The sequence below is a fragment of the Manacus candei genome, unplaced genomic scaffold (genome assembly GCF_025592945.1).
Source record: "Manacus candei isolate 608988 ecotype Guabito, Panama unplaced genomic scaffold, ASM2559294v1 h1tg000037l, whole genome shotgun sequence".
NCBI lineage: Eukaryota > Metazoa > Chordata > Aves > Passeriformes > Pipridae > Manacus > Manacus candei.
The window spans coordinates 7,749,823-7,766,132 of NW_026138085.1; the positions used below are offsets into that span (position 1 = coordinate 7,749,823).

Below are 16,310 nucleotides of genomic sequence, written 5' to 3' on the forward strand. Positions count from 1 at the left end.
CCATGTGCGCTGCCAGGCTGCAAGTATGTCCTGACCATTGCTAATGCTTTCGACTAGGGTGGATTCAGCCTCTGTGGGCACCACATCAGCTACCTGGAGGAGTTTCCTGTGCCACCAACTGCCACAGAGTGCCCTGTGCAGTCACATACTGGTAGGAGTCAGGAGACACAGAAACACACACAGCTTTCTTTGGATGAGGGAGAGGGGAAAGGAAGAAGACAGCTGTGCAGAAGGGGTCATGTATCATCTTTTAGTTTGTAGGTTGGTTGATGCTGCACAGAACAACACACAGCCAAAGCCCTTTGCCACACGAGCAACTATTTTACAGTGATAACTTGAGCTGTTGTGGAACATCTACACTGCTGGACCCAAGGGCTCCTCTGCTCGTGGATCCTGCACAGCAGGTTGTATAATGTTCCCCTGCACTCCCTGACTCAGCCCATATCTTCTGTCTGAGCTATCATGTACCTACTGATATTTATAGCTCTCTGTGCCCTGCTTACAATCCCTCACAACTTCCAGTCATGGTGTTTGTGAATATTAGAAGGCTGTGACTGTGGAGAAGGCTGGTGCCAAGTTGTAAAATCATGCCAGGGAAGTTGGAACATAAGTTTGATTGTAAATATTGGCAATGCTTCACACAAAAATTACAAGAAAGCTCCGTCAAAAAAGGACAAAACTCTTTTTTTAGTTGTTCTTGAGTCTAATTATCTCCTATATTTTACAGAATCCCTTCTCAGGTTTGCAGCTAATGAAATTTAAGTGAAAACCAAATTATCTCCTGAATAAGGTTAACAATATTAGCATTTACAGACAGCAATCAGATCTCCTCCCAGCCTGCATTTGCCAGGTGAAAACAGACAGCTGTGCTGGGCCTGTGGTCCTGAGCTGCTTCTCCTGGCACAAGGAACTGATACTTGAACCGAAAACATATCTTGAGCAGCCTCTTGTTGCACTGCCCAGAGGGCTCAGCCCTGGGGCTGTGGCAAAATGGGTGAAATAACACTGAAGTTCCCATTTTCAAATGCGCATAATTTGCTGTGTTTCTCAAGGTTTTGCTCAGAAACTGCCCAAAAAGAACTTAGTGGGCATGTGCTTTATCAGCACCTTCACAAAGGGGGGCCAGTTCTTGCCTATCAGTCCCATTAATAAGGCAACTGCTGGAGAAAGGACATCACAGACCCTAAACCTTGGCAACCTGGACCTGCTCCAAGTCCCACAAGCAGAGCAAGTCCAAAATGCCTCCAAAAATGACCTGTGCAAATCCAGTGTGAACCACCAAGGGCTGAGGCAATGAAGGGAAGAGCAGACCAAGTCCAAATGATCTGTCTTGGGGCTAACAAACTTGTAGTAAAGAAGACATTAACATATATCAAAGCTCTGATCCATCTTGCAGGATCATTAAAATTCCCAGGCAGTTCCAGCCAGTCAGAAAGTTTAACCCTAATGGAATGGCTTTGTACTAAAGATCTTTATAGTTTAGGGCAGTAGCATCCTGTCAATGAAATTCTTTTCTAAATGATACCTTAGTGATAAGAAAAAAAAAAAATCATACATCTACAGTTTGTGTAAAGGGGGAAAACCCATTGGAAGTACATTTATCTGGCAATTATAGCTAAAGTAAAGAAACAAATTAAATTGAAGATGTGCATCCTTTGTGTTTAAAAATTGAGTCACAGTGAAGATTCACTTCCAATTTCAAATTTGGTCAAACCAAGCTCAAATAACATGTTTGTTATTGATGGGTTTTGTTCCCTTGCTGGGCATGTTTGTGAGTTTTGTACACCCAGGTGCCCACCTGCTGCTTCCCTATTTCTCCTTAAGAGCAAAACAAAACAAAAAAAACCTTTCAGAAACTCTGGAAGAACCAATAAATATTGGATTTTACCCTTTCAACTAATTTGGAGGAGTCTCCAGGCAGCCTGGCAGAGTGAATGAGGAATGCAAACAATTGGCATGCACCTTCGCCAAAAAACATCTGTGCTGGGAGAGCTTGGGGCTTGTCAAACACCATGGGATGGCTCTGCCTCGGGAGACATGGAAGAGAGGCAGGAGAGCAGAGGACAGGCTGGTTTGGAGGCTCAGCTGGGCTGGGCTGGACTACACTGGACTGGGCTTGACTGGGCTGGGCTTGGCTGGAGGGGAAAACCCCCTCACTGGCACCACCCAAGGCTGTGGAGGAGGAAGAGGAGGACAAGTGGTTATTCTGCCTCGGGAAGCTCTGTGATCTCTGTCTTAGGGCCTAAAGAAGGACCAGAGAGAACAGGAACAGGAGGAGATATTTTACCTGAAAACCCAAATCCTGGAAATAGACTTGCCAGGGCCATCAGAAAGCAGCTCTGAATAAACAACCTGTGTGTTTTCTGAGTTAAGCCACAACTGGAGCCCAAGAAATCCCACCATGGCAGGTGGGAAGGGATCACTGCTCCATCCCCAGGACCACCCCTGTGCACAGCTGCTGGGGAAGAGTGGCTGAGAGCCACAAATCACAAACCATTCTATGATTCTATAATCAGTTATCCTTTTGCTCCACAGCAGCTCTGACCTTCTCTTCCCTACAACCAGCATGGATTTATTTTTATTCCCACAGATCTGTGTGGAGTTGCTAAATTTCTAAAAACCAGAGACCTGAGTTGCTGAGGTGCCTGTTAAAACAGAGCAGGGAAACACCAGAGCTGGCTGAAGTTCGGGAGATTTACTGGCACAATTACTCCTGATCCCTATAGTGACCAATAACCCTGCACAGCAGTGCTCCAGCTGCACACCAGGATTTACTGCACACTTCTCCCAGGGTTTTTGCCCCTCCAGAGTGTTGACACGAGTGTGGGCCGAGGGGGTTATTTATCTGATTTTGTATTTATGCAGACAATGAACTTCCAGCCCCAAGGTGCATGTTTCTTTTTTTCCCAGCTTTGTTAGTTTGGGCTTTTTTAAGAGAAAAATCAGGATGTGTTTTACTTTGGAGAAATAAAATAGACATTTTGAGATGACCTCTCTGTGAGGAAAATGAGTGGTAAATAAACCTCTCACTAGAGCTTTCCCTGAAGAGACTAATACAGTGCTCTGTGCTGAGCAGTGCAGTTCTGAGAGGAAATAGGGAACACACCAAAGTGACCTCCTTGACCCAAATGTTCCAGAGTTTGTCTACTCTGATCATTGCTCAAATACATTTCACCCAAAGTCATCCTCTTTGCTGCGGCAAAATTTCAAAACTTGTTTTATCCAAGAATTCAAGCAATGCTGGCCTGGGTTCCCACCCACTTGTGCAGAACGGGGTTCAATGATTCATGAAGGCACGAGTTTGTTGGTTTGTGTTGCATAAATATCTACGCATGACAAACAATACACAAACAATCTGTTTAAAGGGCAAGACAACATTTTTCAGATGATTCTGGAATTTTTCTTTCAGTCTCATGGTGCACAGAACTTCTGAACACATGGTACAGCCACCCAGAAACTGCATCTACTGCAGTTCATTACTGTACTAATTTCTGCCATACATTAGCTGAGTGCTCATTGTAAATTCTCCTATTCACTCATTTTTCCAGAATGATTCCCAAGTCTTTTCAGTGAACGACATTCCAAACCATAGGTTATTATAACTATGAATTGCAAATATTTAAAATGAATTATGCAATTTGTGCCGCAGCCAGAGAAATAAACCTTTGTGACATGTGAGTTGCAATCTCAGCCATTGAAAAATGAATTGGGCATGAATTTCAGATTGTACCCACCCCTGCAGATTTCAATTCAACATTTGCACGTGTCTTGCCTGAATTCTGATGGTACAGATCAGAGTTGAAATAGATGAGTATCCAGGGATAAAAATAGGGGTTCTGGCAATTCCTACACTTTCAGAAAGCAAACCTGGAAAACAGGCAAATCAAAATCTTCCGTTGAAGCTGAATATTTAGTTCTTATACACTTTCCCACTGTACACACAGATACTGCTCTAACCAAGATCTGTCTCCTGACTGTTCGTGACATCCTCAAAACACATTTTGCACCATGTCTTGCCCTGTTCAAGGAATGGATGTCTCACACTAGTTGGTGGAGAGTTCAAGAACAACACGGGTGACTGACAGGAAATTCTTTCCCCATCTTCTGGTTCATAATTTAGGGATAAAGTGGGGTGGTTGCCATGGCATTAAGAAAGCTGTAATTACCCTCATATCATGGTCAAGCCACTGTGCAGTCTCTGCTCCTCAGCCCCATCACCACTGGGGCTGTGACTGGCCCCAGCTGTGCTGTAAAAAGTCTCTCTCTGCCTGGGTCAGCCAGAACATCACAATCTTCACAGACTACTTAAAAATAAATTAAAACAAAAGAAGGAATGAGAACTGCTTCCCTAGTAGTCAAAATCTGTGTGTGGTCAGGGCATCTGCCTCTTCTCACTGCTGTGTTTTATTGAGCTCTGCTCCTCCTTCCCTCCCCCCCCCCCCCCATTCTAATACAAATGTGAAAAATCCCAAAATGGGAATGTCAGAAAATTTTGACACTAAAGTTATCAGAAGAAAAAAAGAAGAAAGGCTTTCTCTGCCTGGAAGGCACTCCCAGGTCAGAGACATCCCAGAGCAAGAGCCTCAATTTTGTCAGTGACAAACACACTCCTGCACTTGCAAATGCACCAGTGAGATGGGTGTGAGCAAGGACAGAATGGTGCAGAGCTGAAGGAAAGTTTAGATCCTCTCAAGATTGGAAGTGGAGTCAGAAATCCCAGACTTACAGTCAAGCACTCCTGACTCCCTCTCAGGATAAATGGCTCATGTCAGCTTAATATAAATGGCAAATCTCTGTGGCTTTTGGGACAGGAACTCTGCCCACAAGGTCTGTCCTTCTTGGCACTGCACCCTCTGCCAGGGTACAAAAAGCAGCTGTAAAATCCCACTTGCACAACTTCCCAGCTGCAGAAGCTCTTGGTTGGGAAGAAACAACTTGAGGTTAGAAAAGAAGTGTGTGAGTCAGGTCCCCAGTGCAGCTCCTCAGTGGGATTGGTAGGAAGCCAGCCCATACAGGAAGGTTTCAATATTTCAGCTGCTGGGCACAAACCCCTTGTATTTCAAAGCTAGCAAAGAAATGTATCTTATGTCTTGAGAGAACCTGCCTTACTAAATTCCTCCACCATTCGTGCTGGATCCAACCTTTTTGGCATTTAAGAGAGAAGCACTGAAGAAATAAAAATTTCTCAAGTGAGATTAACTATCCACAGACTACAATTAGTTGGTTTGGCTTTAATCCCCATACCTCCACCATCATCAGTGCAGAATCTGCACTGGGAAAAGAAGTCACACTTTTCTCATCAGTTACAAAGCTGAGGAAAACAGAACATAATTGCTCTCTGAAGTGCTGATGTGCAGAGCTGCCTCCCTCCAGCACACGGAGGGAGGAGGGAGTGCAGCAGTGGGAACTGAGTGCCTTCTGCAGGGCTGGAGTGATATGGAAAGGCAGGACATAATCTAAGTCAAGCATGAGTATGTTGGAGAGAGTTGACACCCTCCTATATGTAATGAGACTTTTAAAAGCTGCAAGTGGACAATGCCCTGTGTGGGTTTGGTTCTTACTGAGTCTTTGCAATGGGTGTCACACCTGGATTGGCAGGATTGTCTACACTTCCATGGATAAATTCTATGTGGGAATAAAGGGGTACAAGTGGGAGGGAGAAGCTGGAAAAGAGGAAAGCGTGCTGTCAGCTCCATAGTGGGATCCACTATTCCCTGCAGCACACCAGAGCCTCCCCAGCCAGCCAGGATGGCTGAGACCACTGGCACCCCTGGGTTTAGAGGAAACTCCTCACATTTGCTTTGGCCACCACAGGGACCTCAATGTGTTTAAAAAGTTTCAAAATGAGGATTTTGTCAGCTAAGGAACACTCAGCAGAGAATGAAGGAAACCAGCAGCAGCTCAGCCCTCCTGGAGGTGTTCAGAGACTGCTTGATCACTCTTTCTGGAGCCCAGCTCTCTGCTGGCCTGAGCTTTCCTGTTCCCGGGACAAAGGCAGGAAAATGAAGTCTCACAGAGAGGTAACAGTGCAAAAGCTTGGAGGCTTGAGGAGTCACCTGCATTGCCATCTGCAACACTCAGACGTCAAACACCTGCACAGACCAAAGCAATTCAGTTTCTGGGCTGATGTGCTCCCTGCCCTCTACATCTCCAACCCTCACAGGAGAGAGGCTGCCTGCCCTCTCTCTGCCTTGTCTACTTAGCAAAAACCATCCTGTTGCTGTGTTTGCCATCCAAAAGAGACACCACTCTCTCCTTCTCTGTGCCTAAGCCACTGTGCTGGTCCCTGCATCCACTGGGTGCAGTCCTGAGAGCACAGAGCTACCCTGGTGAACCAGGGATGGGAGCAAGAGCTCTCTTCCCCTGCAGGGATGTGTTTTCAGCCTTCACACCTGCACCTCCCCAGCCACGGGGACCAGCTCACTCACTGTGGGATGGAGAGCTGTCCCCAACAAGGGCTGCTCTCTCACTCCTAACTGCAGCAGAGGAGCATCTGACAGAAATACAGGCTGAGCACGGCACAGTGCCACACATCCATCACTGACAGAGAGCTCTGGGACCATGGGATCATGGTCACCAAACAGTTTTTAATCAGCAGGAGATAAATACGTTGTAATGTCCTTCATGACTTAGAAAGCTTGAGAGGTCTGTCTCAAGGTTGTGACAAGCCCTGCCACATCCCCCATCCATTATATGGCTCAGGACTCTTTCTAAAACTTCAGAGATCACTGCAGAAGGGAGCTTGGGCAAACCAGCAGATCAGACCCAGCTGGGAAGTGCTCTGTGACTGATTTAGTCTCCGGGAGGGTTCAGCTCTGAACACTAAGACAGTTACCAAGTCCTTATCCGGGTGTGAAGACTCAAGTACCCATCTACCAAAAGAACAAAATCTCCTCTAGACAGTGGTATAGAAACACCTCTGGTTCTATTCAGAGACTGCAGTTTGTTCTGATATTACAGGAGTTAACTGTACTTCCCTCCCTTCCTCCTGTGCTCTGCCTCCCACCTCTGTGCTCGGTGGGAAGGCAGCAGTGTCCCATCCCAGAGTCCTCCAAGCCCCTCTGTACCCACCCAGTGCACAGCCCACACCCTCTGCTCTTGCAGTGAACACACTGAGGTAATCAGAGAAGGGAGGGGATGTGAGGTGGGGGGTTCAAATTCCCTGGAACCCAAAACTGCCAACCCTCAGGACTGTGTACCATGGCCCACACAAGGCACCCTGGGCTCCTACAGGGCTGGGTGAGCTGGGGCTGAGCTACAGTAAAAGGCATTTTCCAAGCTGCTAAGACAAAGTGGTAACACCCCTCCTTGCATAGAGCCATGGAATGAATGGCTCACAGTCAGGGTGCTTGCAGAAGTTCATCCTTTGCCTTTTATCAGTTCAGAGGACGCAGCAGTGGCTGGAGGGCCTACAAAGGCAGAACCTGAGAAGGGGCTATAGGAGGGTTGTGATCCCTTTCCTAGAGAAGATGAAGTAGGCAGCCTCCCCAGGGTGCTCCATGTAGGGTCAAGTTTTCCCCTCTGACAAAACAACACCACCAAAATGCACACACGACTCCTGCATTTTCCCAACTCTTTCCTGAGCACACCCCTGGAGAAAGTGCACGTGCCAGCACGTACCTGTTATCTACAAACCCAGATTGCCTGAGCACCCTAAGGATTTCTCTTGCCCCCTCCCTTTCTAAACATTTAATCGATCAAGACCTTTCAAAGCAAAACCAATTCAGTACAAAAACTCTGGAAAAATCCTCTTTCTAGTGACTCCAGGCATCTTGCAGCATCCAAAAAACACTCACCTTAGCACGTGCGTCGATCCATTTATCGTGGTGGTGGAACAGGGCACCGTCTGCCCCAGGATGGAAGGTCTTCGGTATCGCTCATCCCCACAGCACAGGATGATGAGGAAGGCACGTCTGAAAGACTTGTTCAGGAAGGCGTAGAGGAAAGGGTTCAACCCTGAATTGATATAGCCCAGCCACAGGAAAGCCGTCCACAGCTTCCCCGGCACCGTGTAGTTTATGAAAGGGTCCACTATGTTTGTGACAAAGAAGGGGGCCCAGCACAGGCAGAAGCACCCCATGATGATGCACAGGGTCTTGGCAGCTTTGGTCTCAGTCTTCATGCGGTGGGTGCTGTGCTGGTCCGGGGGGTGCTGCCGGTCGTCCGTGGGGGCCCCCGCGCGCTGCAGCACCTGGATCTGCCGGGCGTGCTCCCGCGCCGTGATGTAGATGCGGTAGTAGGCCAGCACCATCAGGAAGAAGGGGATGTAGAAGGCCACCACGGAGCAGGTAATGGCGTATGGCTTGTTGACCATGAATATGCAGTAGGTGGAGTTGGAAGCCTTGTTGAACTGTCTTTGCTGAATCTGGGGTGGCAGGAGGAAGGACAAGGAGAAGGAAGAAGGGAAGAACTTAGAATCATGGAATCAGAGAATGGTTTGGGTTGGAAGGGACCTTATAGATCATCCAGTTCCAATCCCCCTGCCTTGGGGACACCTTCCACTAGACCAGGTTGCTCCAAGCCTCATCCAACCTGGCCTTGAACACTTCCAGGGATGGGGCAGCCACAGCTTCTCTGGGCAACCTGTCCCAGTTCTGTACCACCCTCCCAGCAAAGAATTTCTTCCTAACATCTAATCTAAACCCACTCTGTCAATTTGAAGCCATTCCCCCTTGTCCTGTCACTACATGCTCTTGTTTATTCTAACAAGAGAATAATCCTTTCTCCTCTTCAAAACTATAATATCAAAATTATTTAATTGGGCGTGTAAGGAAGTTTACCTGAAGTAAACACCAGTTGGTGTTGGAACCCTGCACTCCCTCTTAACATGCAGCTACTGATATCTGTGAACACCAGCAAGTTAGAAGGAAGGGCAGGGCTTGCATTGGGGTTCAGAAAAGCTGGTACAGACAGCTGAGTGTCTTTTCTGGAAAGGTGGGGTAAGATATCAGTGAACGAAATCAGATACCTAGCATGGCTTGTAAAATAAGCAAAATGCACCTCCCTTTCCTACCAGCTGCCCATCCTAAAGGTGCTTGATGGGAAGCAATTTTTGCTTTGTCACCTTGTGACAGCAGCTTGCACCTCTTACTCTCCATGAGCCAAAAAGTATTCATAGGTCCTTCACTTGGTAGAGAAGGTGCCACATCTCTTTAAACAAGCTCTTCTAAATAAGGTGTTTTCACAGTTAACCATTTTTAATTCCTACAACTCTACATTGGAAGAAGAGCAGATGTGCAACTGAAATCCTTTCTCTGTAGGCAGGAACCTGCAAGTGAAGCCAGAGTGCAGTGGGGAAAATTGATTCCTGCTGGAATTACTTACACAGGTCTTCTTCTTACTTCATCTTCTTCCCCTGCTGAGGCTTACACCAAGACAGGGAATATTGGCAGGACTGGTCCAAAGCACTATCCCTTCTGGGGCAGTCTGGGATTCCTGGCTCTCCATACATCCCTTGCACATCAAGGAGGGACCCTTGGGTTGTGATGGCAGGGGCCAGAACTTCCTGAGAGCTGCAGAGGCCAGGGGGAACCAAGGACTCCTGAGGTGTTTATCAGGAGCCAGCTGGGGGTTGGCATGTTTTCAAGGGACTACTCACTGAACTGATTCGTAGAGGTGGGTAAAATCCTCTCCCAGAGTCACCACTGTCCCTGTGTCAGTCCTTTCAGACAGAATAATTTCAAACCCCCTTAAAGGTATCCTCCAAAGACACAACAGCCCCACTGCATTGATAACAAGGTTTCTCTTCCAGCATCCTTTTCCTTCCTTTCCCTGAATATTGCTTTTTAAAGAAGAATACACAGTACCAAAGATATCTGAATGGTGTATCTCCTTAGCTACTCACCAGATCAATGATGCCAATGCTATTCCAGCCTTGCATGATAGGGAGGAAAGAAATAAATGTTGGGATTACCCAGCACCCTCCGAGCATTACAGCGATGCGCAGTGGGGTCATCTTGTTCCTGTACACCAGAGGCTGGCAGCAGATAGCATAGTACCTGCAAGGAGAAAAGGGAGAGAGCCACTGCCATCAAAAGAGCCTTCCAAGTCTTCTAAAAATAGAATTGTAAAGCCTTTTCTCCAGCTTCTTTCTCCTGCCTTTCAAAACAGGGGAAAAAAGGAGTCTATAGCCTATTTCTGTTGATTCCCTCTTACACAAGGAACTCAGGAAATTTCCACAGCATGAGTAAATAAGGTTTCGGAGTGACTTACAAGGAAAAAACAGTGTTTTCTGTTTTCCAGCCAGGGAAGATGAGGCATAGGTTAATGCTGTGGTTTGTCTGAGATTGCAGGGCAAGGGAGTGAGTCCATACTCAGCCCCCCTCACTCCCTGCACTGAGTCACTGAGTCCTCACCCTCTGTACTGCAATGGAGGAATTTCCCTTCCTTCCATTCAGCCTTTACTGAGCCAGCGTTGGGGCTTTCCTAACTGCAGTGGACATTTATTTTGACAAGGCTTTAAAAGCTGTTACTGCAAAGTCTTTCAAAGCTGTGAAAATGTCAGTAAAATGAAATGTGTTTTTCCATAACCAAGCTCCCTTTCTGCCTCCCAGAAATCTACGTCTTGTCTGGCTGGGCTTTAACCTTCTGCCACAAGGACAGGGAAATATCTGCATGGGGCTTCTAGTCTTTGCATCATCAGGGGGATGTGCCTTGCACTCTCCTTCCTCCTCCAGATCCATTCATATTCAAAGTACAACAGGTCCCCGCTCCTAAAATAACAACTAGCTATGAACTAAAAATGTTTTCTGAAAGAGGTAAGAAACCAACTCTTCTGTTTGTTTGGTCCCTCTGCCACCCACCTGCAGGTGGATTTCTGCATCAGGAAGGTGCAGCTAACCTAAAACTGGAAATCTCTTTGCTCTGAAAATCTTATATATTTATAAGCAGAGCAGATCAGCAAATACCATCCTGTTGCAGACTTTTGGTGGTCCTGACCAGACAGTCTCTCTCAGGTTCCCAATGAAATTTTTTTGATATTTAGATTTTCGATGTCCCCAGACCTGCCACAGGACTTGGGTCCAGAGACACAAGATGAGCCCACAAATTCTCAGACTTTCTAAATAACTGAACATATCACTCAGCTCTATGCCAGAGGAACACATCTTCTTAGCAGACGAATAATGATCATCCCAGAGATGATCATCATCTCAACACAAGGGAGCTATATCTGGCAGATGTAATTGTTTATTATCTGAAAGTCACCTGCTGGAAAATATACTTTCCACATTTGGGAAGCATAAAAATGATGCAATATGGTGCCTCATAGGAAATGAGCCCTGCATTGAGGAAGTAGCCACAGTTTCAATAACTGTTTCTAAAGGGAATGAATGATCTGTCAGAGATTTTTTTTGAGTCAAGCCTCAACATAAGGTATAATGTGTATATAGAGGGAGGCTCACTGCTCAATGGCCATAAAAGTCAATTTTATGAGGTCAGTAGAATCATGAATTAGAGAAATTAAATTAACTGCATACTAAAGCTGGACTATGAACCTCAGGAAATGCCTGTGAGATTTTCTAAGTGCTAGCAGCACATTAAAATAAGACATATGTGAATGCACACATACACACAGTTTATGTGTGTTTATTAGAGAGGTGCCCTTTGAGATCTGCAATTTATTTAATCAAGATTTGAGTGGGAACCAAGAGTTTTGTCCTAAACAGGCACAAAAATACAAGAATTTCCATTTTTTTCTGAGACTTTTTTTTTTAAAGTCATGTGGAGTCAGCTGACTTGCTTTATTTTGATAAAATCAGGTGATATATTCCACACAAAGGGTTGAAATAATATCAAAGTGTCAAAAGAAAACATTTTTTAAAAGTCACTTTGAAACAAGATTCGAAGTGTCACAGGGGAAAAATGTTGAAACAAGCATTCAACTATTGCAATTTGATAATTCCTACATTCTCTTCTGCTTTCGTGCGTGCATGAAAATCAGCCTGTTCCTCTGAAAAGTTTCACTTCCAAAGAAATGGTGTGTTTGACAGGAACTGTTCTTTTAGATCAGTGGGTGAAATGTTCCTCCTGTGGAACTTGGCTACGGCAGCCAGTGAGGCTCATCCCTCACATCCCTCCCATGGGGGACATGGAGAGGTTGGATAATTTACAGGATTTAGTTTTGGAGCTTGACTTCACTGGCTCATGAGTTCGAAGATTTCCAAATTAAACTGGGCACAGCCCTGAGTGACCTCACTGAAGGAAGATGCATTTGAGTTTGGCCCTGCATTGAGAAGAGGGGCTGGATCAGAGACCTCCACAGGTCCTTTCCAACCTACATTTTTCTGAGTCTATCAGACAGTGAGGACCATTACGGTCAGATTACAATATGTAAATGATTTCAGAGGACAGAATAAACCTTTCCTTTGTTCCTGGGATAAGGACCCTCCCTATAAAAGCCACAACGTGTTTGTGTGACCTTGCCCTCTGTCACTGCAGCTTATTGCATTTGGATTTCCCCCTGCACCCCTGATTTCCTTTTCCCAGGAAATAAACTGACCTTTGAATTCAAACAGGTATTTTCAGCAATGTTTATTAGGACAGATGGTGCTTCCCTTGGCATTACATGCAGCTGCTCCTCTCTCAACACAAGGGAATTACATCTGGCATATTTAATTGTTTATTATCTGAAAGTCACCTACTGGAAAGTGCTGCCCAGCGCTGGACATCAAAGGCAAGTTATTGCAAGTCACAAGGTACTCTATTTATTTGCAGAAAGGGCAAAAAAAGAAATCCAATAAAAGGATAAGAACAGCCAAGACACCAGTTACCCTCTCGCAAGTTGGATAAGCAAACAGAAAAGGAAAACCACAATACATTGCTAATTAACTACAGCAGGAAAACAATTCTTCCAGGCAGTTTGAGTTATCACATTTCTGTACCTCTCTCTCTTCTGCAGCTGACAGCCTTACACTGAATTGTTCACGCTATTAAAGGCCATTAGAGTAAAAATTATGCCTGTAAAAATGACATCTTAAGCTCTCATATTTCTTCCCTCCCAGTGATTCAGCAGCAATTTTCCTCCACTTACATGTCAAAAGATTTTATTTTATTTCATTTCTGCTAGTGCTGCCATCAGAGCTTCCCTGTGTTCAGCAAGTGTCACTGTTAGGGGTAACGAGGTGCCGTGATCAGAGTGTGGGTGACAATTTTGCTGATGGGGAGGGAAGCAGAGAAGGACAATGTCCACTTCTCCAGAGCCCAGCAGGATTTCCCTCCAACAGCCCGGGGAGTCGGATATTAATCTTTGTATGCCAATAGAAGTCTCTGAAGTCACACCAGTTTTTGCAGTAGCTGGTGATTTGATGTATGTGATGGTTTGAGCATTTAAGCAGCTATTTATTCACTGGGAGAAAAGTAATTATGACTTTAGGATTATCAATAGTTTCAGTCAAAGGCTGAAATAAAGACATACTCTATATTTCTGCTTCCTTTCAAGCTACAGCTGTTTTCCTGGGTTCATAAAGAATGTCTATTATGTGTTGGTATGACAGTGTGATGGATGAATATAAAATGCAATACATACACATGATTAATACAATGCCCAGGTTCAATTAAATATTAATTCTTACTATTATCAGTCAAGATCCATGTTTCTGCAGTTCCTTGAAAATGTTAACTTCCCTGTTACCTACAGTAGAGTGTATGATGTGAAACACATCCTCTCCTTTGCCTCTGCAATAGCATTCTTTGCTGAAGGGGAAATACAAGAATCCCTTCCTGGAGCTGTGGATCTTCCAAGTAGCACCATAAAGCAAAGGTTATTATAATACTTCTCCTTTCCTCTATCAGACATTTGCCACAGGAATGAATCAAGTGCTAACATTTCACAGATGCCTTAAAAGAAGAAATCCGTGGCTCCGATGGCCTTACTTATGGCTGTCATGGCCACTGCAGATATCACAGAATCATAGAATCAGAGGGCAGAAACTTTGGAAGGGACCTTAAAGACCATCCTGCCATGCACAGGGACACCTTCCCTTAGACTAGGTTGCTCCTGGAAGCACCTTCCAACCTGGCCTTGAACACTTCCAGGGATGGAAGTTGCCCAGCTTCTCTGGGCAACTTGTGCCTCACCACCCTGAGGGGAAGTATTTTTTTCCTAATATCTAAAGCAAACCTCCTCTCTATCAGTTTGAAGCCATTCCCCCTTGTCCTGTCACTCCAGGCTCTTGTAAACAGTCTCTCTCCATCTTTTTTGTAGGCTCCCTCCAGGCCACAATTAGAAACAGCACTGCAGTCCAACACACTGGTGACCTGGATCTGACTGACAGCAGCATAATTCAGCTGTGGTCCCTAGCAAGGATGGTTATTTATTTATCCAAGCACCTCCTCAATCCCATGTCAGTGGAAAAGCTGCCCTGGGCACCTCTCCAGAGAGCAGTCTTGGAGTGTTCGGGTTCTGCCTCAGGACCAGTGATGCTCCAACCACAACACCGCTCTTTCTTTGCCTTCTGGGCATTACAGAAATATAATTACTGAGCTGCATTAGATAATTCCTTGCCCTGGGAGAAAAATTTAAGTATCTCCCTGGTTTGCAGTGCAATTTTGTTTGAGCTACGGGCATGTAGACACTACCCTGCAAGAAGCTCTTCAGATATCACAGACAGACAAATACGCCCCCACTTTTACTAAACAGACTGGCTCTGGGGGTGGCCCACATTTAAAACCATTTGGTGTCATGTGTATATATAAAATTATATACATACCATATGCTATATCATCACTGGGACCAAAATGAGAACATTTACTGAACACTCATACTGAATATTAGTTTACCCTCCTTAAATAGCCTAGGAAAAAGAAGACAAAAGAATGGGAAAACTGTGGGTGCTATTGGCTCTCTCCCAAAGTTATGGTACAACAGCCATGCCCACACGGGCATCCAGACTGGGACAAACTCTCCAGCTGAACCCTGACCAAGTGATGAACCTAAGGAGCCACAATCTCAATTTATTTGTGCCTGTGTGAAATTAAAACAGCACTACTGGTGCTGCTGATATTTCAGTGAAACCAGGTTCTGGCCTCTGTACAACCACATTTTAACATTTTTTTGGAAAGAACAGCTCTTTCTATTTTCCTTTTTCCCACAGAGCAAATAAGCTTTGGGCTCTCACTGCGCCAAATAAAACAAAGTTATGCACCACCGGTCCAGAAGAAGAAAATGTCCTAAAATGATTATATCTAACAAAATTAAATTCTTATTAGAAAAACAACGGCCTGCTGGTGTTGAGATAATTACACTGAGAAAAATGCTAAAGAGAACAGTTAATTGGAACTGGATAAATTTAGCCAGGAATACAAACAAACGTATGTTGCCAAATGGAGACAGAGGACTCCTCCGTGGTCCCTGTGTGGCTGGTGTGTGTGGAGGGTTATTGGCAGCAACAGTGGCAAAATAAATTACCAGATTTCTAGAGGGTTTGTAAAGATTAATAAAGGACAGTGCATCCCTCAGACTGTGCCATGGCCATCTGCTCTGGTATTTTTCTTAATGCTCTCGGACCTGAATTCTGCAAACCCTGGGTCAGTTTTCTGGCCAACAGGGATAACTCTGCAGTTACGTGTCACCTCTCACAGCCTCGTGGACAGTCCCCATGTGCCCGGGCTCAGCCCCTTCCCGTGCTGCCTCTTTGTTCCTCCACCTGAGCATCTGGGAGCTGCACAAGATCAGATGCCTTTTTACCCAAACAGGCACAGGGATTTATAGTCTCAGAACTTTAGCTGGAATTTGTGTCAGATAATCAGATTGCCGACTGCCTAATCGTTACTTACTGACAGCTATTTAAAGCCTAATAAGTCTCCCCACTAACAACCACCCTGTCCCCCTGGACAGCCAGTAGATGTTCTGCTGGTACAGCTGCTTCTCCCTGTCCTGGAAAAAGACATTGTGCTCCCAGCCTTAAGCCCCACCATGGCCCGGGCATGCTTTGGGGAGCAAAAGGCTCTTGGGAATGGTCCTATGCAGGGCTAAGAGTTGGACTCGATGATCCTTGTGGGTCCCTTCCAACTCAGCATATTCTGTGATTCTATGAGATCAATCCCTTGTGCCTTGTCTGTGACACGGTGCAGAAGAGATGAGTATGGAGTGATGTGCTGGAGCCCTGGGAGCAGGAGGGGCAGGCACAGCAGGCAAAGGGAGTGACCACCCCATGCCCCTGGACGTGCTCCTCCGACCACGCTCCTTTCCCCCTGGCACAGGGAGAGGGCTCCTTCTGCACAGGGACTGCCACTGCAAAGCATCGGGGCTTGGGAGTCTCTAAAACATCATCTCTCTCAAGGGATTGTGCTAATTTGATGTCTGAACAGTA

The 16,310-nt window shown here is 45.6% G+C and overlaps 2 protein-coding genes across 4 annotated transcripts in view; both read right to left on the reverse strand.

Annotated features, from left to right (window-relative positions):
* Positions 1–16,310, reverse strand: part of LOC127473848 (sulfate transporter-like) — a 335,874-nt gene that overhangs the window by 256,711 nt on the left and 62,853 nt on the right. The window lies entirely within an intron of this gene.
* The window catches only part of HTR4 (5-hydroxytryptamine receptor 4), an 88,822-nt gene that overhangs the window by 27,941 nt on the left and 44,571 nt on the right, over positions 1–16,310 (reverse strand). For all 3 annotated transcript variants that reach the window (XM_051793986.1, XM_051793984.1, XM_051793985.1), the window contains 2 exons: positions 9,845–9,998; positions 7,797–8,365 (listed from right to left, as the gene is read on the reverse strand). In XM_051793986.1, coding sequence (XP_051649946.1) covers positions 7,797–8,365; positions 9,845–9,998 — 723 coding nt within the window. The remainder of the gene's footprint in view (positions 1–7,796; positions 8,366–9,844; positions 9,999–16,310) is intronic.